This window comes from Oncorhynchus mykiss, chromosome 18 (assembly GCF_057628025.1).
Source record: "Oncorhynchus mykiss isolate SJ-2025 chromosome 18, ASM5762802v1, whole genome shotgun sequence".
Classification (NCBI taxonomy): Eukaryota; Metazoa; Chordata; class Actinopteri; order Salmoniformes; family Salmonidae; genus Oncorhynchus; species Oncorhynchus mykiss.
Window position 1 is genome coordinate 65,015,115 of NC_143039.1, and position 24,156 is coordinate 65,039,270.

Here is a 24,156-nt window from a genome sequence, read left to right on the forward strand (position 1 = left end):
TACATAGCACCATGGTATAGAGAGGGTTATGTAACCAATAACACTGTACATAGTACCATGGTACAGAGAGGGTTATGTAACCAATAACACTGTACATAGCACCATGGTACAGAGAGGGTTATGTAGCCAAGAACACTGTACATATGTAACCAATAACACTGTACATAGCACCATGGTACAGAGGGGGTTATGTAACCAATAACACTGTACATAGTACCATGGTACAGAGAGGGTTATGTAACCAATAACACTGTACATAGCACCATGGTACAGAGAGGGTTAAGTAACCAAGAACACTGTACATATGTAACCAAGAACACTGTACATATGTAACCAATAACACTGTACATAGCACCATGGTACAGAGAGGGTTATGTAACCAATAACACTGTACAGAGCACCATGGTACAGAGAGGGTTATGTAACCAAGAACACTGTACATATGTAACCAATAACACTGTACAGAGCACCATGGTATAGAGAGGGTTATGTAACCAATAACACTGTACATATGTAACCAAGAACACTGTACATAGTACCATGGTACAGAGAGGGTTATGTAACCAATAACACTGTACATAGCACCATGGTACAGAGAGGGTTATGTAACCAATAACACTGTACATAGCACCATGGTACAGAGAGGGTTATGTAACCAATAACAATGTACATATGTAACCAAGAACACTGTACAGAGCACCATGGTACAGAGAGGGCTATGTAACCAATAACACTGTACATAGCACCATGGTACAGAGTTGGTTATGTAACCAATAACACTGTACGTACAGAACACCATGGTACAGAGAGGGTTATGTAACCAAGAACACTGTACATATGTAACCAAGAACACTGTACAGAGCACCATGGTACAGAGAGGGTTATGTAACCAATAACACTGTACATAGCACCATGGTACAGAGAGGGTTATGTAACCAATAACACTGTACATAGCACCATGGTACAGAGAGGGTTATGTAACCAATAACACTGTACATATGTAACCAAGAACACTGTACATAGTACCATGGTACAGCGAGGGTTATGTAACCAATAACACTGTACATAGTACCATGGTACAGAGAGGGTTAAGTAACCAATAACACTGTACATATGTAACCAAGAACACTGTACATAGCACCATGGTACAGAGAGGGTTAAGTAACCAATAACACAGCACCATGGTACAGAGAGGGTTAAGTAACCAATAACACTGTACATAGCACCATGGTACAGAGAGGGTTATGTAACCAATAACACTGTACATAGTACCATGGTACAGAGAGGGTTAAGTAACCAATAACACTGTACATAGCACCATGGTACAGAGAGGGTTATGTAACCAATAACACTGTACATAGCACCATGGTACAGAGAGGGTTAAGTAACCAATAACACAGCACCATGGTACAGAGAGGGTTATGTAACCAATAACACTGTACAGAGCACCATGGTACAGAGAGGGTTAAGTAACCAATAACACTGTACATAGCACCATGGTACAGAGAGGGTTATGTAACCAATAACACTGTACATAGTACCATGGTACAGAGAGGGTTAAGTAACCAATAACACTGTACATAGTACCATGGTACAGAGAGGGTTAAGTAACCAAGAACACTGTACATAGTACAGAGAGGGTTATGTAACCAATAACACTGTACAGAGCACCATGGTACAGAGAGGGTTATGTAACCAAGAACACTGTACATAGTACCATGGTACAGAGAGGGTTAAGTAACCAATAACACTGTACATAGTACAGAGAGGGTTATGTAACCAATAACACTGTACATAGCACCATGGTACAGAGAGGGTTATGTAACCAAGAACACTGTACATATGTAACCAAGAACACTGTACAGAGTACCATGGTACAGCGAGGGTCATGTAACCAATAACACTGTACATAGTACCATGGTACAGAGAGGGTTATGTAACCAATAACACTGTACATAGCACCATGGTACAGAGAGGGTTATGTAACCAATAACACTGTACATATGTAACCAAGATCACTGTACATAGTACCATGGTACAGAGAGGGTTATGTAACCAATAACACTGTACATAGTACCATGGTACAGAGAGGGTTAAGTAACCAAGAACACTGTACATAGTACCATGGTACAGAGAGGGTTATGTAACCAATAACACTGTACATATGTAACCAAGAACACTGTACATAGTACCATGGTACAGCGAGGGTTATGTAACCAATAACACTGTACATAGTACCATGGTACAGAGAGGGTTATGTAACCAAGAACACTGTACATAGCACCATGGTATAGAGAGGGTTATGTAACCAAGAACACTGTACATAGCACCATGGTATAGAGAGGGTTATGTAACCAATAACACTGTACATAGTACCATGGTACAGAGAGGGTTATGTAACCAATAACACTGTACATAGCACCATGGTACAGAGAGGGTTATGTAGCCAAGAACACTGTACATATGTAACCAATAACACTGTACATAGCACCATGGTACAGAGGGGGTTATGTAACCAAGAACACTGTACATAGTACCATGGTACAGAGAGGGTTATGTAACCAATAACACTGTACATAGCACCATGGTACAGAGAGGGTTAAGTAACCAAGAACACTGTACATATGTAACCAAGAACACTGTACATAGTACCATGGTACAGCGAGGGTTATGTAACCAATAACACTGTACATAGTACCATGGTACAGAGAGGGTTATGTAACCAATAACACTGTACATAGCACCATGGTACAGAGAGGGTTATGTAACCAATAACACTGTACAGAGCACCATGGTACAGAGAGGGTTATGTAACCAATAACACTGTACATAGCACCATGGTACAGAGAGGGTTATGTAACCAATAACACTGTACAGAGCACCATGGTACAGAGAGGGTTATGTAACCAAGAACACTGTACATATGTAACCAAGAACACTGTACATAGTACCATGGTACAGAGAGGGTTATGTAACCAATAACACTGTACATAGCACCATGGTACAGAGAGGGTTATGTAACCAAGAACACTGTACATATGTAACCAAGAACACTGTACATAGCACCATGGTACAGAGAGGGTTATGTAACCAATAACACTGTACAGAGCACCATGGTACAGAGAGGGTTATGTAACCAAGAACACTGTACATAGCACCATGGTACAGAGAGGGTTATGTAACCAATAACACTATACATAGTACCATGGTACAGAGAGGGTTATGTAACCAATAACACTGTACAGAGCACCATGGTACAGAGAGGGTTATGTAACCAATAACACTGTACATAGCACCATGGTACAGAGAGGGTTATGTAACCAATAACACTGTACATAGCACCATGGTACAGAGAGGGTTATGTAACCAATAACACTGTACAGAGCACCATGGTACAGAGAGGGTTATGTAACCAAGAACACTGTACATAGCACCATGGTACAGAGAGGGTTATGTAACCAATAACACTGTACAGAGCACCATGGTACAGAGAGGGTTATGTAACCAAGAACACTGTACATATGTAACCAAGAACACTGTACATAGTACCATGGTACAGAGAGGGTTATGTAACCAATAACACTGTACATAGCACCATGGTACAGAGAGGGTTATGTAACCAAGAACACTGTACATATGTAACCAAGAACACTGTACATAGCACCATGGTACAGAGAGGGTTATGTAACCAATAACACTGTACAGAGCACCATGGTACAGAGAGGGTTATGTAACCAAGAACACTGTACATAGCACCATGGTACAGAGAGGGTTATGTAACCAATAACACTGTACATAGTACCATGGTACAGAGAGGGTTATGTAACCAATAACACTGTACATAGCACCATGGTACAGAGAGGGTTATGTACAGGGGATGGAAGGAGTTGGAGGTTATGATGGATATACTAGAAATTTCACAGAAACACACACACACACACACACACCTCAGTAACAGTGCAGCAGGGAGCTTCCACTGCCTCGGGCCACCAGCCCAAACTTCAAAAACGGAGCGTGTGAGCATGAGTGTGTGCATGTGTGCGAGAGAGAGAGTGTACAATGTGATGAATGTGTGCTAAGCCACAAGTCCACACTACCACCATGTGGTCAACAGGGTGAAAGCCCACTACACTGAGTGTAAATACAGTCAATAGCTGAATACATATGCAATACAATGGATTGTTGTGAATGTGTACAGCTTAATTCATAAAGCCTACCTTACGTACCTACGCAACATAAGAACACAATTAGCTGAGCAAAATGGTGATCCTGCGTACTTGCGTCAAGTTTATAATTTATATTTTTGCTCCACAACTATGCAGTGCAGTGTACTTGACAGAGTTTACACGTATTTAATCTGATGTGCACTTATCATGAGTCAACCACACTGTGCTTAAGTGTACATACTATTAAATATGTTTAACGTTTAGAATATATTGTGTTTCTGAGTATCAGTTCAGCCCTGGTGTGAGCCTCAGTACATGTGTGAGAGGAGACAATGTGTGTGTATGTAATTATGGTTGTGTGTATAATGGTTCACAGATGACCAGAGCTAGATTATCTCTGTGCCATTTTTAACAGTCTCCCTCTCTCTCTGTCTGTGTGTGTGTGTGTGTGTGTGTATGTATGTGTGTGTGTGTGTGTGTGTGTGTGTGTGTTTGTTTGGTCTTGGAAGTACTTTGGCTTCAGACATTCACAACTCATAATTAAGAAAGAATGAAGACTTCCCACAGTGCAGGAGCACACCAAGGAGACCGGCAAACACCCATACAACCTGACAAACAAACACACACAAAAAGCAGTCTCTCTCGCTCTCTTTCTGAATCTCTCACACACACGTCTGAGGTGGTCCACTGAGGTGGTCTTAAGCAGGTTTTTACTGCTGTGCTTTAATCATTCTACCTGCTGCTGAGATCCAGAAACCAGAACACTTAACCTACATACACTCTATGTAGAGGGGGGGGGGGGGAGAGAGAGAGAGAGAGAGAGAGAGAGAAAGAGAGAAAGAGAGAGAGAAAGAGAGAGAGAGAGAAAGAGAGAGAAAGAAAAAGAAAAAGAGAAAGAAAAAGAGAGAGAAAGAGAAAGAGAGAGAAAGAGAGAGAGAGAGAGAAAGAGAAAGAGAGAGAGAAAGAGAGAGAGAGAAAGAGAGAGAGAGAAAGAGAGAGAGAGGGAGAGAGGGAGAGAGGGAGAGAGGGAGAGAGAGAGAGAGGGAGAGAGAGAGAGAGGGAGAGAGACACACCGAGACTGACGATATGTACTTGTCACAGTAGGAGGCCATTCCTTGTATTGCTAGAACAGAAGACGTACAGTACCAGTCAGAAGTTGACACATACAGGGTTATATACTCATTCCAGAGTTATTCTACATAATAGTGAATACATCAAAACCATGAAATAACACATATGGAATCATGTAGTAAGCAAGAAAATGTTTAACAAATTAAAATAAACAAATCAAAATATACTGAGATTCTTCAAAGCAGCCTCTAAGGATGCACGATATATGGTGAACATATCGGAATCGGCTGATATTAGCTAAAAATGCCAACATCGGCATCAGCACGATGTTATTTAACTAGGCAAACTGACTTGCCTAGTTAAATAAAGGAGACACACACACGTAAATGCCAATAAAATATTATTAGTTTGTCCCCGGTACTAGTAAAAACTGAATCAAAACTTTTTTCTTTCACGTACTTGCTGTGCTGTTTCATTTCTTCAGTCGTTTCATTCTCAACCAGGATTTCTATGGAACGTCGTTTGGGTCTTTGCATATCAAAAAAGATACACATCAAATAACACTATCTGATGTGTCAAATAAGCTTGTTGACCAATCAGGATCTGAATATGACTGCACATCACATAATAATTTAACGCATTTATTTTAAAAAATGTATGTAGTTATTACACATTGATTACACTATCAATCGTATTTCATATGTCACAACGATTCATCGATACGTATGCTATGATGCTGGTAAATTTGTCTCACGCACCTACAGCGCTGGTCATTAAAAAAAGCTAGCTATCTCATGGATGCAAACAATGTTCTTCCCCAAAAACACAGCAAAACGACAAATGTGTTTCAGTAGCTATTGCTAGCTAACTATATAGCTAGGTGCCATCATCTAAAATAACCCTAATTTATAAGACAGTTCTTATTTGATTAATGGTGGTCGGACCCATCTATGTGAAGCTAGCCACAATAAGGATTAGACACAAACGTGGAATTTGCGGTTAGCCTTCAAAATAAAGGTATGGCATAATTCTACTATTTGTATTAATTTGCATCACTGTCAATTACATACTTTTATTTTGAAGACAACCTGCAAATTTCATTATTGTGCCCAATCATTATTGTGGCTAGCTTCACAACACATAACCCGGTCCGGTCGAGCCTCACTAGCCAGATGGCTGCTTATAACGTTAGCTTTGGGCAACAGGGTTAAGTAACTGGCTAGCTATTTCTTTTCAAGAACTGAAGTTCAATTTCAATAGGCAAACAAGTGACAACCTAGCTAATACTTAGTCACAAAGATTCCTAAATCATTGCTAAGAATGATGAAAATGACTGCAGTTTCTACTGGTCATTGTTTTCAGGCTGGTTGTATTGGTGCTAGCTAGTTACCAAGCTAAAGCTAGCTACCCCAGAAGTTGTGGTCTAACAAATTATGCTTTATTACCAACGCGGTATTGTAAACACATCGTTCGTGGGCGCGTTTGCAGACTTTTTTGTACAGCTTTGACAGTGCTACTGTATCCTTTTTGACATGCAAAGACCCAAACGGCGTTCCATAGTATGTCTGTTGTGAAGCTAATAGCAGTGGCACTATTACTGTGTAACTCCAGTAGGGTAACATCTGAAAAATAGCGTACTTGGTAGTGCGTACCGGTGCAAACATCACCCACGACTGAGAATGGTTGATTGTCAAGGGCAGTGAATTCCATTGTCTTGGCTTTAATGGATTTCACCATTGAGTTGTTGAGTTGCAATTTTCTTACTCTTTCAAATGACTGTTCGATCCACACAGCAGACATTGTGGGCTAGATTAGGAATGCTGTGATGCAAGTGAACGTGGAGTCTTTGCATCATGTACCTATGTTATATAGGTATGCACGGCAGCTTTGACATCAGTTTTTAACATCAGCGTTAACTTATTATGGCTGGGGGGCAGTATTGAGTAGCTTGGATAAATAAGGTGCCCAGAGTAAACTGCCTGCTACTCAGGCCCAGAAGTTAAGATATGCATATAATTAGTAGATTTGGATAGAAAGAAAACACTCAAGTTTCTACAACTGTTTGAATGATGTCTGTGAGTATAACAGAACTCATATGGCAGGCAAAAACCTGAGAAGAAATCCAATCAGGAAGTGGGAAATCTGAGGTTTGTAGATTTTCAAGTCTTGGCCTATCCAATATACAGTGTAAAATTTGGTTTGATTGCACTTCCTAAGGCTTCCACTAGATGTCAACAGTCTTTAGAACCTTGTTTCAGGTTTCTACTGTGAAGGGGGAGAGAATAAGAGCTGTTTGAGTCAGGTGTCTGGCAGAATGCCATGAGCTCAGTCTCGCGCGCGCCCGTGAGTTAGCTGTGTTCCTATTCCTTTCTAAAGACAAAGGAATTGTCTAGATGGAATATTATTGAAGATTTATGATAAAAACATCCTAAAGATTGATTCTATACATCGTTTGACATGTTTCTATGAACTGTAATGGAACTGTCGTCTGAACTAAGTAACTGCCCATTGTGAATTTGGATTTGTGAACTAAACGCACAAACAAAAAGGAGGTATTTGGACATAAATGATGGACTTTATCAAACAAAACAAACATTTATTGTGGAACTGGGATTCCTGGGAGTGCATTCTGATGAAGATTATCAAAGGTAAGTGAATATTTATAATGCGATTTCTGACTTCTGTTGACTCCACAACATGGCGGGAATCTATATGGCTTGTTTTTGTCTCTGAGCACTGTACTCAGATTATTGCATGGTGTGCTTTTTCCGTAAAGCTGTTTTGAAATCTGACACAGCGGTTGCATTAAGGAGAAGTATATATTTAATTCCATGTATAACACTTGTATTTTCATCAACATTTATGATGAGTACTTCTGTAAATTGATGTGGCTCTCTGCAAAATCACTGGATGTTTTGGAAGCAAAACATTACTGAACATAACGCACCAATGTAAACTGAGATTTTTGGATATAAATATATTGTGTAACATGAAGTTCTATGAGTGTCATCTGATGAAGATCATCAAAGGTTAGTGATTCATTTTATCTCTATTTCTGCTTTTTGTGACTCCTCTCTTTGGCTGGAAAAATGGCTGTTTTTCTGTGACTAGATGCTGACCTAACATAATCATATGGTGTGCTTTTGCTGTAAAGCCTTTTTGAAATCGGACACTGTGGTGAGATTAACAACAAGTTTATCTTTAAAATGGTGTATAATACTTGTATGCTTGAGGAATTTTAATTATGAGATTTCTGTTGTTTGAATATGGCGCCCTGCACTTTCACTGGCTGTTGTCAAATCGATCCCGTTAACGGGATTTCAGCCGTAAGAGGTAGACATCGGGCCGATACCGATGTTGGTATTTTTAGCTAACATCAGCCGATTCCAATATGTTCACCGATGTATCGTGCATCCCTAATTGATACCAAGGTCTCTTTTACAAGGGCGCCCTGGATTTCACAATTACGGCAGTGTAGAAGCATAGGAAATACACCAATAAAATACAAATACTGTGTTAACCCTACGCAACACAATCATGCAAAACAACCACATTCCTCAGTAGAGGTCCTCAATCTACATTCTGAATTGCCTGTAAGGTATTCTAAAGATTAGTTCTTCGTACCTCACTTATGGAACAAAAGCAGTTTTTTCCTAAATCTTTTAGTGGCAGACGGAATTTTAAAAATTTGCCATCCTTGTGACCGGGTTTGGTATATCATACTTCTAAATGTTAGTAACAACAATGTTAGGTAATGCAGGAGTTTTAAAGGGCTTTATTAATTAACAGAATTAAGTGTTTCGACCTAGCTAGCATACAACAGAATGTCAAGTAGGGCTGGGCGATACATTTTAATTAATCTAATTAATTAGATCTATGTTTTTGCATGATATTCCAAATGCCTTTGTCGCCAGAATCAAGGTTTAGTTGTTTTTCAGCTTTTATGAGTTTTATGTCTGCTTTTTCTCATGGTGTATTTTTGGTCTCATCTTCTTTGCTCCTCTGTGCACATTCCCATTTACACCAGAGATCTGTATATAATGATGAGATGCACGCCTCCGCCCTAACAATGGGAGTTGTTCTCCCAAAGGCGGGAAGGCAGGCAACAAGATTAGGTCCAAAATATATATTTTAGAAAGAGGTTGCTTCGCCTCTTCCGCTATGGTTTACACATACACCAAGCCGCTCCCCCTGCCAACAAAATTGAGAGATCACATCTTCCTCTCTGACAAGCGGTTTAAACTCACCATTTGCATTTGAGGTTTGGTCCAACAGATTCGGTCATATGGACACCAAAACATTATTTTACTGTAATAGAGAAGATAACTTTTCTAACAATACCCTTTTTATGTCTCAACTACTCACATTGCGCGCAGAGCAGACACTACTAAAACGAGAGTATCACTGAATATTGATTCTGTAAAATGAATGCTCAGTTTGTTGCGGTATTGGGGTACCAAGTACCGGTAGAAGCATTATAGCCAAAGACCATTTTAAAAATGTGCAATAAGCATAAAACAGAATTATATACGGAATTGGCAATTCGTTCTATTTCTCATTCTGAGAAATAAGGTAGGCCACTTGATTTCAACATCTGAACAAAGTGGACATGCTTTTCAAACAGTTGGAGACAGACAGAAGGGTGTGTTCATAACAATTCAATTGGTCAACCTTGTTAGCTAGTAAATAGATTGTTGGCTAAACTGAAATATAAAGATTAGCTGGCTAATTACTAGCACGTGGGCTTGAGAGATTGTTGATAAGACATGTGCCTGCTACAAGAAGTTGGTCATTATTAGCGAATGTGTATTATGCATGGTTCTAGTTAAATTTGTAACTAAAAAGGGAATTTTCCGAGTGGCATGTATTTATGGATGCCAGGCTTCTCCAAATATTTGACCAATAAAAAATTATACAATATTTTTTCTCTCTCTCTGTGTTTTCATAATTTTCCATCAATTCGCAACTAGCTGAATCTCACCAGAGAAATCATCAGAGTGGGGGAAACAGCGCCCCCTGTCTCAGTATGTAGCTCATGTATAGGATGCTGTCTGGAACAAAAGAGTATGCCATGTTGCTGCTGTGGCATTTGGTTGATTGATGCCAGAAAGCATTTGGCCTCCTTTGATACAAAAACCGATAAAATAATTAGCAAACTGTGGGCTGCTACAGAACAATCCCCCTAAAAATATGGACAATGACAGGTAGAAAGAAAGAGGGTACGCTATTTTTCTTTCTACCTGTCCTTGTTCTGTATGTCTTGTTTTGTAATATTTACTTTGTACCTAGAACTCTGGGTCTTGTTGTTTCTGTCTGCTCTTTTATGTTAAGATAAGAATCACTCGAGTGGCGGGGCCAGCACATGCTGCCCAAAGGTAAATGTTGAAATTGAGAGTGCGTTAAAATGTAAAAACCACCAAACCATCGAGATCAGCATATGTAGCACCTACACCCAAGCAGTATCCAACCGACCCCTCCCCCCGGCAAGCACCTTTACTCTCCTTAGTGCTGCTTTTGATACCATCGATCACCAGATTCTTTTGGAGAGATTGGCAGCCCAAATTGGTCGACACGGTCAAGTTCTGGCCTGGTTTAGATCTTATCTGTCGGAGATATTAGTTTGTCTCTGCAGATGGTTTGTCCTCTGACAAATCAACTGTAAATTTCGGTGTTCCTCAAGGCTCCATTTTAGGACCACTATTGTTTTCACTATATTTTTTACCTCTTGGTGATGTCATTCGGAAATATAATGTTAACTTTCACTGCTGTGCGGACGACACACAGCTGTACATTTTGATGAAACATGGTGAAGCCCCAAAATTGCCCTCCCTGGAAGCCTGTGTTTCAGACATAAGGAAGTGGATGGCGGCAAATGTTCTACTTTTAAACTCGGACAAAACAGAGATGCTAGTTCTAAGTCACAAGAAACAAAGAAATCTGCTGTTGAATCTGACAATTCATCTTGATGTTTGTACAGTCGTCTCAAATAAAGCTGTGGAGGACCTTGGCGTTACTCTGGACCATGATCGCTCTTTTGACGAACATATCAACTGTTTCAAGGACAGCTTTTTTCCATCTACTTACATTGCAAAAATCAGAAACTTTCTGTCCATCGACTCGGATTAGGCTGCTAGAGGGCTGCTAGAATCTTGACTAGAACCCAAAAATGTGATCATATTACTCCAGTGCAAGCCCCTCTACACTGGCTTCCTGTTAAGGCTAGGGCTGATTTCAAGGTTGTACTGCTAACCTACAAAGCATTACATGTGCTTTCTCTTACCTATCTTTCTGATTTGGTCCTGCCGTACATACCTACACGTACCTACACGTACAGGTCACTGACCATCTCGAATCCCACCGTACCTTCTCCGCTGTGCAATCTCTGGTTTCCGAGCCGGTCACAGGTGCACCTCAGCCACGCTCAAGGTACTAAACAATATCATAAACGCCATCGATAAAAGACAGTACTGTGCAGCCGTCTTCATCGACCTTGCCAAGGCTTTCGACTCTGTCCATCCCCATATTCTTAACAGCAGACTCAGTAGCCTCGGTTTTTCTGATGACTGCCTTGCCTGGTTCACCAACTACTTTGCAGACAGAGTTCAGTGTGTCAAATCGGAGGGCATGCTGTCCGGTCCTCTGGCAGTCTCTATGGGGGTGCCACAGGGTTCAATTCTCGGGCCGACTCTTTTCTCTGTATATATCAATGATGTTGCTCTTGCTGCGGGCGATTCCCTGATCCACCTCTACGCAGATGACACCATTCTGTATACTTCCTGCCCGTCCTTGGACACTGTGCTATCTAACCTCCAAACGAGCTTCAATGCCATACAACACTCCTTCCGTGGCCTCCAACTGCTCTTAAACGCTAGTAAAACCAAATGCATGCTTTTCAACCGTTCGCTGCCTGACTGTCTTATCCAGTCTCCTGTGTGAATTTAAGCTTTCTCTCTCACTCTCTCTACTACCCCCCCCCTATACGCTGTCTCGTCATTGTCGGTAATCAGACCTACCACTGTTGCGTCATCGGCAAACTTAATGATGTTGTTGGAGTCATGCCTGGCCGTGCAGTCATGCATGAACAGGGTGTACAGGAGGGGACTGATCATGCACCCCTGAGGGACCCCGGTGTTGAGGATCAGCGTAGCGGATGTGTTGTTACCTACCATTACCACCTGGGGGCAGCCTGTCAGGAAGTCCAGGATTCAGTTGCAGAGGGAGGTGTTTAGTCCCAGGGTCCTTAGCTTAGTGATGAGCTTTAAGGGCACTATGGTGTTGAACACTGAGCTGTAGTCAATGAATAGCATTCTTACTTAGGGTTTTATTTTGTCCAGGTGGGAAAGGGCAGTGTGGAGTGCAATATAGATTGTATCATCTGTGGATCTGTTAGGGCAGTGTGCAAATTGGAGTGGGTCTAGGGTTTTTGGGATAATGGTGTTGATGTGAGCCATGACCAGCCTTTCAAAGCAATTCATGGCTACAGACGTGAGTGCTACAGGTCGATAGTAATTTAGAAAGGTTACCTTAGTGTTCTTCGGAACAGGGACTATGGTGGTCTGCTTAAAACATGTTGTTATTACAGACTCGGACAGGGAGAGGTTGAAGATGTCAGTGAACACACTTGCCGGTTGGTCAGCACATGCTCGCAGTACACGTCCTGGTAATCCAGCTGGCCCTGCAGCCTTGTGACTGTTAAGATGTTTAAAGGTCTTACTCACATCATCTGAAGAGAGCATGATCACACAGTTGTCCGGAACAGCTGGTGCTCTCATGCATGTTTCAGTGTTATTTGCCTCGAAGCGAGCATAGAAGTAGTTTAGCTTGTCTGGTAGGCTTGTGTCACTGGGCAGCACTCGGCTGTGCTTCCCTTTGTAGTCTGTAATGGTTTGCAAGCCTTGCCATATCTGACAAGCAACGGAGCCGGTGTAGTACGATTCGATCATAGGCAAAGTGTCAGTACAGGACTGTTAGATGGTTCATCGGAAGGCATAGCGGGATTTCTTATAAGCTTCCGGGTTAGTGTCCCGCTCCTTGAAAGCGGCAGCTCTAGCCTTTAGCTCAGTGAGGATGTTGCCTGTAATCGATGGCTTCTGGTTGGGGTATGTAGGTACGGTCACTGTGGGGATGACGTCATCGATGCACTTATTGATGAAGCCAATGATTTATGTGGTGTACTCCTCAATACCATTGGAAGACTCCCGGAACATATTTCAGTCTGTGCTAGCAAAACAGTCCTGTAGCTTAGCATCTGCTTCATCTGACCACTTTTTTATTGCCCGAGTCACTGGTGCTTCCTGCATAAATCTTTGCTTGTAAGCAGGAATCAGGAGGATAGAATTTTAAGGTCAGATTTGCCAAATGGAGGGCAAGGGAGAGCTTTGTAGTCGTCTCTGTGTGTGGAGTAAAGGTGGTCTTGAGTTTTTTTCCCCCTCTGGTTGCACATTTAACATGCTGATAGACATTTGGTAAAACAGATTTAAGTTTCCCTGCATTAAAGTCCCCGGCCACTAGGAGTGCCGCCTCTGGATGAGCGTTTTCCTGTTTGCTTATGGCGGAATACAGCTCATTGAGTGCAGTCGTAATGCCAGCATCGGACTGTGGTGGTATGTAGACAGCTACGAAAAATATAGATGAAAACTAGGTAGATAGTGTGGTCTACAGCTTATCATGAGATACTATGCCTCAGGCAAGCAAAACCTCAAGACTCCGTCGTTTCTTCTTCTCCGTCGTTTCTTCACGCCAATGACGGGGATTTGGGCCTGTTCCCGGGAAAGCAGTATGTCCTTCACGTCGGGCTCATCGGACTCGTTAAAGGAAAAAAAATCTTCTGCCAGTTCGTGGTGAGTAAACTCTGTTCTGATGTCCAGAAGTTATTTTCGGTCATGAGAGACGTTAGCAGCATAATACGTAGAAAATAAGTTAAAAAATACACAAAAAAAAAAAACATAAAAACACAATTGGTTAGGAACACGTAAAACGTCAGCCATCTTCTCCTGCGTCGTCCATTTAGCAACATTGATTGGACTAAATCGTTTTTGGTATCTGCAAGTTTGTTTTCAGTGTATTAAACTAACCATAGCCTTGTTGATTTGATGATGTTTAAATGGTGCTGGAATAGCAGAGGCAATGTGTCTGTTGTCTTTGTGCGGACTTCCGGTAACGCCGTGGTTCTAAATCAGTAGTTTAGTAAACTGTCGAAAACATGAACTTGCTTGACCATGCTGCAGGTGATAACTGTTTGTATGCCATTTTTGCTTTGTGGGTTTTCGCCAGACAGAGTTTGCTTTGTGGGTTTTCGCCAGACAGAGTTTGCTCTCCAGTTTTGTGATTAAACAAATATATGTGCAGTTGAATTTATTCCGCCGCTGTGTGACTTGTCTTTTTGTTGACACCACCTTATTGTATATCGTGGTCACGTATGAACTAACGGATTATAGTGCAAACATAATTATCACAACATAGGTTGTAATATGGCTTTTTTAGTGTCTTGTCTTCCTCAGTGATTTTACCCACGCACCACTACTGCTGTATAGACAGACTTGAAAGCCAGATCAGTGAATATTGCAACAGCAAAAACAGGTTAACCTATTTTGATAAAATCATATTAGTGGGTCTTATGGTTGTGGAAGGCTTGTATTTAGACTAGGTATAACGTCACAAGCCCTGAATTTGCTAGATTATTGCTACCTGTTTGAAATGCAGTGTATTTGACCTTTAAATTGTACAACAACGCTTAGAGAAAACATTAAGATATATATAGTCAATCGCCCATAAGTTGGGTTTTTTGAAAGAAAAAAATGAATTGAGACATGATTTTTAGGCCATATCGCCCAGCCCTAATGTCAAGCTCCACAAAGCTAACCACATACTATAGAACGTTGGGGATGGGGGAGGGGGGAATTAAGTAAACCAGGTGCAGAGGGGGAGAGCAATAAATGTTCCCCAACTTTATGGCTTCCGTTCACCTAGCAGGACAGGAAGCAAGTATACTCCTGATACCGCCACTGTAACAAGGCAGGCGCGCACATGCACACACACACACACACACACACCCCCATGATGGAGAAGTGGTCCCGTGTGGCTCAGTTGGTAGAGGATGGTGCTTGCGTCACCAAAGTTGTGGGTTCGATTCCCAAGGGGGACAAGTATGAAAAATGTATACACTCACTACTGTAAGTTGCTCTGGATAAGAGTGTATGCTAAATGACAAAAAAACTCAATCAAACGGAGCTTGTGTCACAGCTGTCACACTGGTCCAGTGCTCTCCAAAAGACAGTGTGTGGCATGGGTGTGTACCTGCGTATAAGAGTGTAAATTGGGGGCATAAGAGAGTCATAAATATAGTCCAAATTAGTGTTCCTGTCATTAAATCAGCTACCCATCAAACAGCACTCTACGGACTTCAACACAACATCGCTTTTCTGACCAACAGTCTACTACTGCCTCCTACCGGTCAAAGATAAGGCCCCACCTGTGTGTGCATTTTTTTGTTTAACTATACTTGTGGGTACCAGAAGTCCTCACAAGGATAGTAAAAAAATGAACATTTGGGCGGGCAAGTGGGACATTTTGACGGTCCCCATGAGGAAAAATGCTATTTTAGGCTTAGGTTTAGGCTTCGGGTTAGAATTAAGGATAGGAGTTAAGGTTAGGTTTAGGTAAAGTTTTAGGGTTAGGAGTTTGGGGTTAAGGTTAGGCTTAGGTTAAGGTTAAATTTAGGGAAAATAGTATTTTGTATGGGAATCAATTATTTGGTCCCCACAAGGATAGCAATACAAAACTGTGTGTGTGTGTGTGTGTGTGTCACAGCAGGCCAAGAATGCAGGTCTTGTTTTCCAGACTGCTAATTAAGCCAGAGTGTGTTTTAATGTGTTTCTGAAGCAGCAGGCACCGGATGGAGAGAGGGAAGAGAGAAAAAGGAGGAGAGTGGGGAAAGAGAGGGAGGGTACACCCCTCTGTAATTAGACTTCCCAGTGCATGTTGGGGCTTTCAGGCCCTGCGACTTCTGAGGGTGTGCGTGTGTTGCGGTGGTGTATTTTCCATTCTGGGACACACTAATTGCCTCGTTACGCCCAGACAGGTCATTTGGAGCACACACACACACCTTCCATGTCACACCTCAGCATTGAGTTCAGAGGGGGAGAGAGGAAATAGCCACCAACACACCAGGCATCAACAACAAACATGGACACTGTTCAAATACTTATACAGTGTACCCTACCTTCCACCCTTCCTTCTCACCTCCCTCCCTTCAGGTCCTGGATTAAATCACTGATCTGACATGACTGGGTTGACATGACTGGGTTAGTAAGATATGTTGTAGTGGAATCATTGCTTTCACATCCTACACACATAACGTAATCACACAAGAAAAAAAACACATATGCCTACTCCAAAAATGGAGTTAAGACAAACTAATAACACAGGAAAGGATGCCTATTTCAACTATAGAGACACACTCCAAAGTTGGAAATGCAACAGTACAGTAGTCAGTAAGCAATAGCAAGCGTTTAACAGAACAGTGAAAAGAAACAGTGCTACACTGGCCCCTTCTGGTCACAGACGGATATACAGTGCCTGTACTATCATTACATTATATTAGCAGACTCACATACACAACGACCTTAGATCTAGGTTACATTTGACAGCTAACAGGATACATGAGTAACAGAGACAAGTTGTACTAGCAACATTTACCAATTTAGGAAGCACTGTGTGTAGCATCTCTGCCTCTCTCGCTCTCTGTTTCCCTCTTCTTCACGCTCTTCCACTCCTCTTTCCTCCCCTCTCTCTATCTCTAGGTAGGACAGGGGAAGGGGTGGTTTCAGGCGAGAGGCAGGTATGTACTTGTTCAGGTAATGACAACAGAACACTGGCAGTCTGGCACACAGCTAGCCAAGGCTGACATCACTATATTGCTCTTCTCTGACCACACACACACACACACATCTAACTTAAAGACATGATCATATATGTAACCTACATACAGGACAACCCTGTACCTCAGAAACACAAACGTGCACAGTCCTGAAGGGCCACTGAATGTCTGTAGATTATAATTTGTCCTATATAGACACTGACATAAAACGCAACATGTAAAGTGTTGGTCCCATGTTTCATGAGCCAAAATAAAAGATCCCAGAAATGTTCTATATGCACAAAAAGCTGATTTCTCTCCATATTTGTACACACATTTGTTTACATCCCTGTTAGTCAGCATTTCTCCTTTGCCAAGATAATCCATCCACCTGACAGATGTGGCATATCAAGAAGATGATTAAACAGCATGCTCATTACACAGGTGCACCTTGTGCTGGGGACAATAAAAGGCCACTCTAAAATGTGCAGTTTCGACACACAACACAATGCCACAGATACAGTGGGGCAAAAAAGTATTTAGTCAGCCACCAATTGTGCAAGTTCTCCCACTTAAAAAGATGAGAGGCCTGTAATCTTCATCATAGGTACACTTCAACTATGACAGACAAAATGAGAAAAAAAATCCAGAAAATCACATTGTAGGATTTTTTATGAATTTATTTGCAAATTATGGTGGAAAATAAATATTTGGTCACCTACAAACAAGCAAGATTTCAGGCTCTCACAGACCTGTAACTTCTTCTTTAAGAGTCTCCTCTGTCCTCCACTCGTTACCTGTATTAATGGCACCTGTTTGAACTTGTTATCAGTATAAAAGACACCTGTCCACAACCTCAAACAGTCACACTCCAAACTCCACTATGGCCAAGACCAAAGAGCTGTCAAAGGACACCAGAAACAAAATTGTAGACCTGCACCATGCTGGGAAGACTGAATCTGTAATAGGTAAGCAGCTTGGTTTGAAGAAATCAACTGTGGGAGCAATTAGTAGGAAATGGAAGACATAGACATACAAGACCACTGATAATCTCCCTCGATCTGGGGCTCCATGCAAGATCTCACCCCGTGGGGTCAAAATGATCACAAGAACGGTGAGCAAAAATCCCAGAACCACACGGGGGGACCTAGTGAATGACCTGGGACCAAAGTAACAAAGCCTACCATCAGTAACACACTACACCGCCAGGGACTCAAATCCTGCAGTGCCAGACGTGTCCCCCTGCTTAAGCCAGTACATGTCCAGGCCCGTCTGAAGTTTGCTAGAGAGCATTTGGATGATCCAGAAGAAGATTGGGAGAATGTCATATGGTCAGATGAAACCAAAATATAACTTTTTGGTAAAAACTCAACTCGTTGTGTTTGGAGGACAAAGAATGCTGAGTTGCATCCAAAGAACACCATACCTACTGTGAAGTATGGGGGTGGAAACATCATGCTTTGGGGCTGTTTTTCTGCAAAGGGACCAGGACGACTGATCCGTGTAAAGGAAAGAATGAATGGGGCCATGTATCGTGAGATTTTGAGTGAAAACCTCCTTCCATCAGCAAGGCCATTGAAGATGAAACGTGGCTGGGTCTTTCAGCATGACAATGATCCCAAACACACCGCCCGGGCAACGGAGGAATGGAGGAATGGGCCAAAATACCAGAAACAGTGTGTGAAAACCTTGTGAAGACTTACAGGTTTGACCTCTGTTATATACCCTTTGTTGGCAATGACAAAGTATTGAGATAAACTTTTGTTATTGACCAAATACTTATTTTCCACCATAATTTCCAAATAAATTCATTAAAAATCCTACAATGTGATTTTCTTTTCTTATTTTGTCTGTCATAGTTGAAGTGTACCTATGATGAAAATTACAGGCCTCTCTCATCTTTTTAAGTGGGCGAACTTGCACAATTGGTGGCTGACTAAATACTTTTTTGCCCCACTGTATCTCGAGTTTGGAGGGAGTGTGCAATTGGCATGCTGACTGCAGGAATGTCCAACAGAGCTGTTGCCAGATAATTAAATGTTAATTTCTGTACCATAAGCCACCTCCAATGTCGTTTTAGAGAATTTGGCAGTACGCCCAACTGGCCTCACAACCACAGACCACGTGTAACCACGCCACCCCAGGACCTCCACATCCGGCTTCTTCACCTGCAGGATCGTCTGAGACCAGCCACCTGGACAGCTGATGAAATGGAAGAGTATTTCTGTCTGTAATAAAAGCCCTTTTGCAGGGGAAAACTCATTCTGATTGGCTGGAACTGGCTCCCCAGTGGGTGGGCCTATGGCTGCGCGCGGTGCCCAGTCATGTAAAATCCATAGATTTTGGGCTAATTAATTAATTTCAATAGACTAATTTCCTTATATAAACTGTAACTCCGTAAAATCGTTGAAATTGTTGCATGCTGCATTTATATTTTTGTTAAGTACATTTCTTGTCTGTGGGAAGGCTCTTTGATATCAAGGCTACTTTAGAGGAGGTCCGTTAATATTGATGACAGAGTTCCCTTTCAAAATTCGGCAACAAAACCTAGCATGATGCCACCGAATAAACCCTATCAATGGTACGGATGATGAACAGCATACTATTAGATTCTCTGACACTAGAGGGCAGCGCTGTATCTCTAAACATGGACTTCAGACTTTCTGCAGCTGAACATGTCTGAGTCCTGGTGGACAACCCAGCATATCAGTAATGAAATGAGTCTGTTCACCAGCACAGAGAATACTCATCTTCTGTATTGTAATTATTGATTTGGTAACAATTGAATGGTGAATATACTGCACTGGTTGAGCACAAGAACCAAAGACAAACAACAAAACACAAACACACACACACTCCTTGCTGAGTGGACAGATCTAATGAGAGTATTGATATGATTATGTGTTATTAATGGTGTCAGTCATTGTAGCGATGCAGCTGTAGGGTTGATTCATTGACCCCACTGATCAGACAGACTGGTGACCCCTGTTCTGCTCAGCTGCCTCAGGAGCCAGATGGTGAGTGTGTGTGGGGAGGGGGGAGGGGGATATATTTATATCCTTGTGGGTGCTAGGAATCCCCATAAGGAGAGTAAAACAAGGAAAATTCTCCCTTGTGGGGACATTTCCCAGGTCCCCACAAGGACAAATGCTATTTTAGGGTCAGGGGTTAGATTTAAGGTTAGAATTAGGGTTAGGTAAAATTAGATTTTTAATAGAAATACATTTTAGGTTTGGTAATACCAAACGTGTGTGTTTTGATTTACTATCCTCGTGGGTACCGGAAGTCCCCAAATGTCCCCATAAGGATAGTAAAACAAGCCTAAAGGCTTAGGGGTTAGGTTTAGGGTTACAATAAGGTTTAGAATTAGGTTTAGGGGTTAGGAGTTTGAGGTTCAGTTAAGGGTTAGTGAATATAGGATTTTGCATGGAAATCTATTTTAGGTTAGGTCCCCACAATAATAGTCAAGCATGTGTGTGTGTGTCTGTATACAGTATGTGGATGCGTGCTCACTGCTCTAAGCCTACCAGAAATAATAATATTGCTAGGCTCTGAGCTAACCTACTCTCTGGGATAGATAGCTGACCCTTTCTCTCATCAGCTGATGTGAGTGGGTATATGATGTATGGTGATGATAGGTCTTCTGCCACACCTCCACCAAAACCCCCACTGCACCCCTGTCCTGTAATTAAACAACATCACGGTCACAGCTGGCTGGGGCGGAGCCTTCTTTGTATGAGAGGCAGCAGGTGTGCTGCCCCTCGGGCCAATAGCATGCTCCCATCCCCCTCTGTGACAGCCTGTCTCCATGGAGACCAGCTCAGTGGAGCATCCCTTGCCCGCCCCGCCCCCTCCATGTGTCCATGCTGGTATGAAACACATGGAAAAAAGCGATGGGCATACCATTGGTATTAATATTGCAAAATACATAGCCCTAAATGTTATTACCTCACATGATAAAAGGACTCTTTTTTTTTAATCTAATGGGCAAGATTAGATAAGAGGTCTGATTTAGGGGCCTCCGTGCTCCTGTGACAACCAGACCAAAGGACACATTTGTGGACTTCCTCTTCTGAGAACCCTGTGGTGTTTTGGAGTAAATTGCCATGTTATTGTCTGACCTGGCTGGGCAAATCCCGATCTTTCATGCATAGATAGCATTGATCATCCGATTAGGCCTATTCTCACGAGATAACCTAATATTTGGCTCATTGCCGCAGCTGTTTTGTGATGAGTGACTTAGACAAAAAAAATGTGTTGTAGCATATTAAACCTCTAAGGCCTCGTAGTTATGATAACTATGCGCAATAGTTTATGGTGAAAATATTGCGTTGTACGATACTGATACATAGGCATGTGTTTAATAACCATTTATATTTTTTATATAAAATGAGTGCAGTCTAAATGATTGCTGCAAATTTGAACTGTAGCATATCGCCTAAAGCCAAGCAAATGATATGAGCGCCTATTTTGTGGTAATCTGCAACAAGTTGAAACATTATATCGTTACATTTTTGCAAATCAAGCACCTGAGAGACTGCAGACTGGAAACAATCTATCTAGAAAAAGGGGAAACAACTTTGCTGGCACAAAATTCAAAACATTTCAGCTGACAACAACCAAATAATATGATAAACTCTGACTTACAAACAAAGCATAGGCTACCTGATAGGTACAAGTCTACTACTAAACTAGCGGCATTTATTATTCTAGTTGTAAATGAGTCGAGTCAAATCAATTATCATTTACAATTAAGTATTATCTTAACGCATGTTCAGGGTGAAAACAGCTGAGTACTTGTGATGACAATGGCGAGAGATAAATCTCAATCAGCGAAAGGTGCTCCGCTGCATTGTAACACGGGCCTAAATGTAAACACAGCGACCAATGCAAAACCTCTGCCTGTCTAGACTACACTAGCCTAGCCACCTATGACAACGTTAGTAGTTTAATTTAAAAAATAGGTAAACTTACGCCCTTGCTGATTAATAATAATGCACAAATAAATCCAACCACTAAATCCGAGGGGAAGTTTGTTTTCTCATTTTTTATTCTGCATTTGCAGCGAAAGGGTAGCAAGCAGGCAGGCATAGCGGAATGCAATGGAACCGTGTTCTTCTAGCCTAGCATTGGGCTAGCTAGCTAACTATGCTACCTCTCTCCCTCCCCAACTCACCGATGTGATTGTCCTCGATATGGACGATGAGCTCGGCCAGAGACTCGAACTGGAGCCCACAGCCCCCGAACCTGCAGGAGTTGGAGAAGAAAGACGCGGCGGCGATGCCTGTCATGGTTGCTGACTAGTGCATTCACTGGGAGTTCGGTAGCCGAGGCGGGCTTTGGATCCAGGGAAGGAGCAGGGGAGCAGCGTATCAGACACCGGGCGGCCAGGCAGGACAGTCACAGCAGCGGCAAACGCAGCTGGAGGTTGTCAGTAGTTACCACAGCCACAAAGTCATAAACCCCGCCTTACAATGTGTTTTCTTCAAAAGGTCGATGTCCGCGCCCCCGCGGAAATCTATTTAGCATATTCAAAAATCCCCATAAAAACTGTCAATTTAGGGCCTCTAGAGTGGTGCAGCAATCTAATGCACTGCATCACTACAGACCCAGGCTGTCATAGCCAGCCGTGACCCAGGACACAATTGGACTAGCATCATCCAGGTTAAGGGAGAGTTTGGCTGCCGGGATTTCCTTGTCCCATTGCACTCTAGCAACTCCCTGTGGCAAGCTAGGCACCTGCAAGCTGACTTCAGTCATCAGCTGGACTGTGTTTCCCCTGACACATAGGTGCAGCTAGCTTCTAGGTTAAGTGAGCAGTGCAGCTTGGCAGGGTCATGTTTCAGATGACACATTTTTATTGAACCCTTATTTTACCAGGTAAGATGTCTGAGAACATATTCTCATTTACAGCAACAACCTGGGGAATAGTCACAGGGTCAAGGGATGGATGAGCCAATTGTAAACTGGGGATGAGTAGGTGACCATGCTGGTATGAGAGCCAGATTGGGAATTCTGCCAGGACACCATGCTTAACACCCCTACAATAAGTGCCATTGGATATTTTAGTGACCACAGAGAGTCAGGACACATGTTTAACATCCCATCTGAAAGACAGCACCCTACACAGAACATTTTTTATGTATTTCTTTAGACCAGAGGAAAGGGTGCCTCCTACTGGCCCTCCAAAACCACTTCCCGCAGAATCTGGTCTCCCATCCAGAAACTGACCAGAACCAACCCTGCTTAGCTTCAGAAGCAAACCAGCAGTTGGTTGCAGGGTGACATGCTGCTGGCTCTCAACCTTTGTCTCTCCCATATACGTAGGGGAGGTGTTGCAGCGATGGGACAAGACTGTAACTACCAATTGGGGAGAAAAAGAGGTAAACATTTTTTGTAAATAAAAAAATATGTACATATAAGCTAGAAATATCTTATTTTTTCCATTGGAAGCGTGCGTCTCAATCCACCGCATCCTCCTATGTCGCACTTCCGCGGTGAAAGGTGACAGAGCCAGAGCGATGTTTGTCAGACCATGAGATATCCCGAAAAGCTGTCTTCTCACAAAATCGTCTGTAGCATCTAAACAGTTTGGCCTACAAACTATTATGACCCCTCTATGGAAAAATGAGACTCACAAACACGATGGTGTTCTACCTCCATAAGTGTCAGGAGAAGTCAGTACATCCGATCTCCCAACGTCTGTCTGTATCATCCAAACTGTTTGGGCTACATCCCTCTGTACAAAGGTGAGTTATTCAGCCCCTTTACTTTCAGTGCAGCAAACTCTCTCCAGAAGTTCAGTGAGGATCTCTGAATGATCCAATGTTGACCTAAATGACTAATGATGATAAATACAATCCACCTGTGTGTAATCAAGTCTCCGTATAAATGCACCTGCACTGTGATAGTCTCAGAGGTCCGTTAAAAGCGCAGAGAGCATCATGAAGAACAAGGAACACACCAGGCAGGTCCGAGATACTGTTGTGAAGAAGTTTAAAGCCAGATTTGGATACAAAAAGATTTCCCAAGCTTTAAACATCCCAAGGAGCACTCTGCAAG

At 42.2% G+C, this 24,156-nt stretch overlaps 1 protein-coding gene across 1 annotated transcript in view; it reads right to left on the minus strand.

The window, feature by feature from the left end:
* LOC110496580 (juxtaposed with another zinc finger protein 1) overlaps positions 1-22,761 on the minus strand; it is a 37,175-nt gene extending 14,414 nt beyond the window's left edge. The window contains exon 1 of the mRNA XM_021572551.3: positions 22,271-22,761. Within this exon, the coding sequence (XP_021428226.1) occupies positions 22,271-22,385 (115 nt within the window). The 5' untranslated portion in view covers positions 22,386-22,761. The remainder of the gene's footprint in view (positions 1-22,270) is intronic.
* Positions 22,762-24,156: the final 1,395 nt, after the last annotated feature.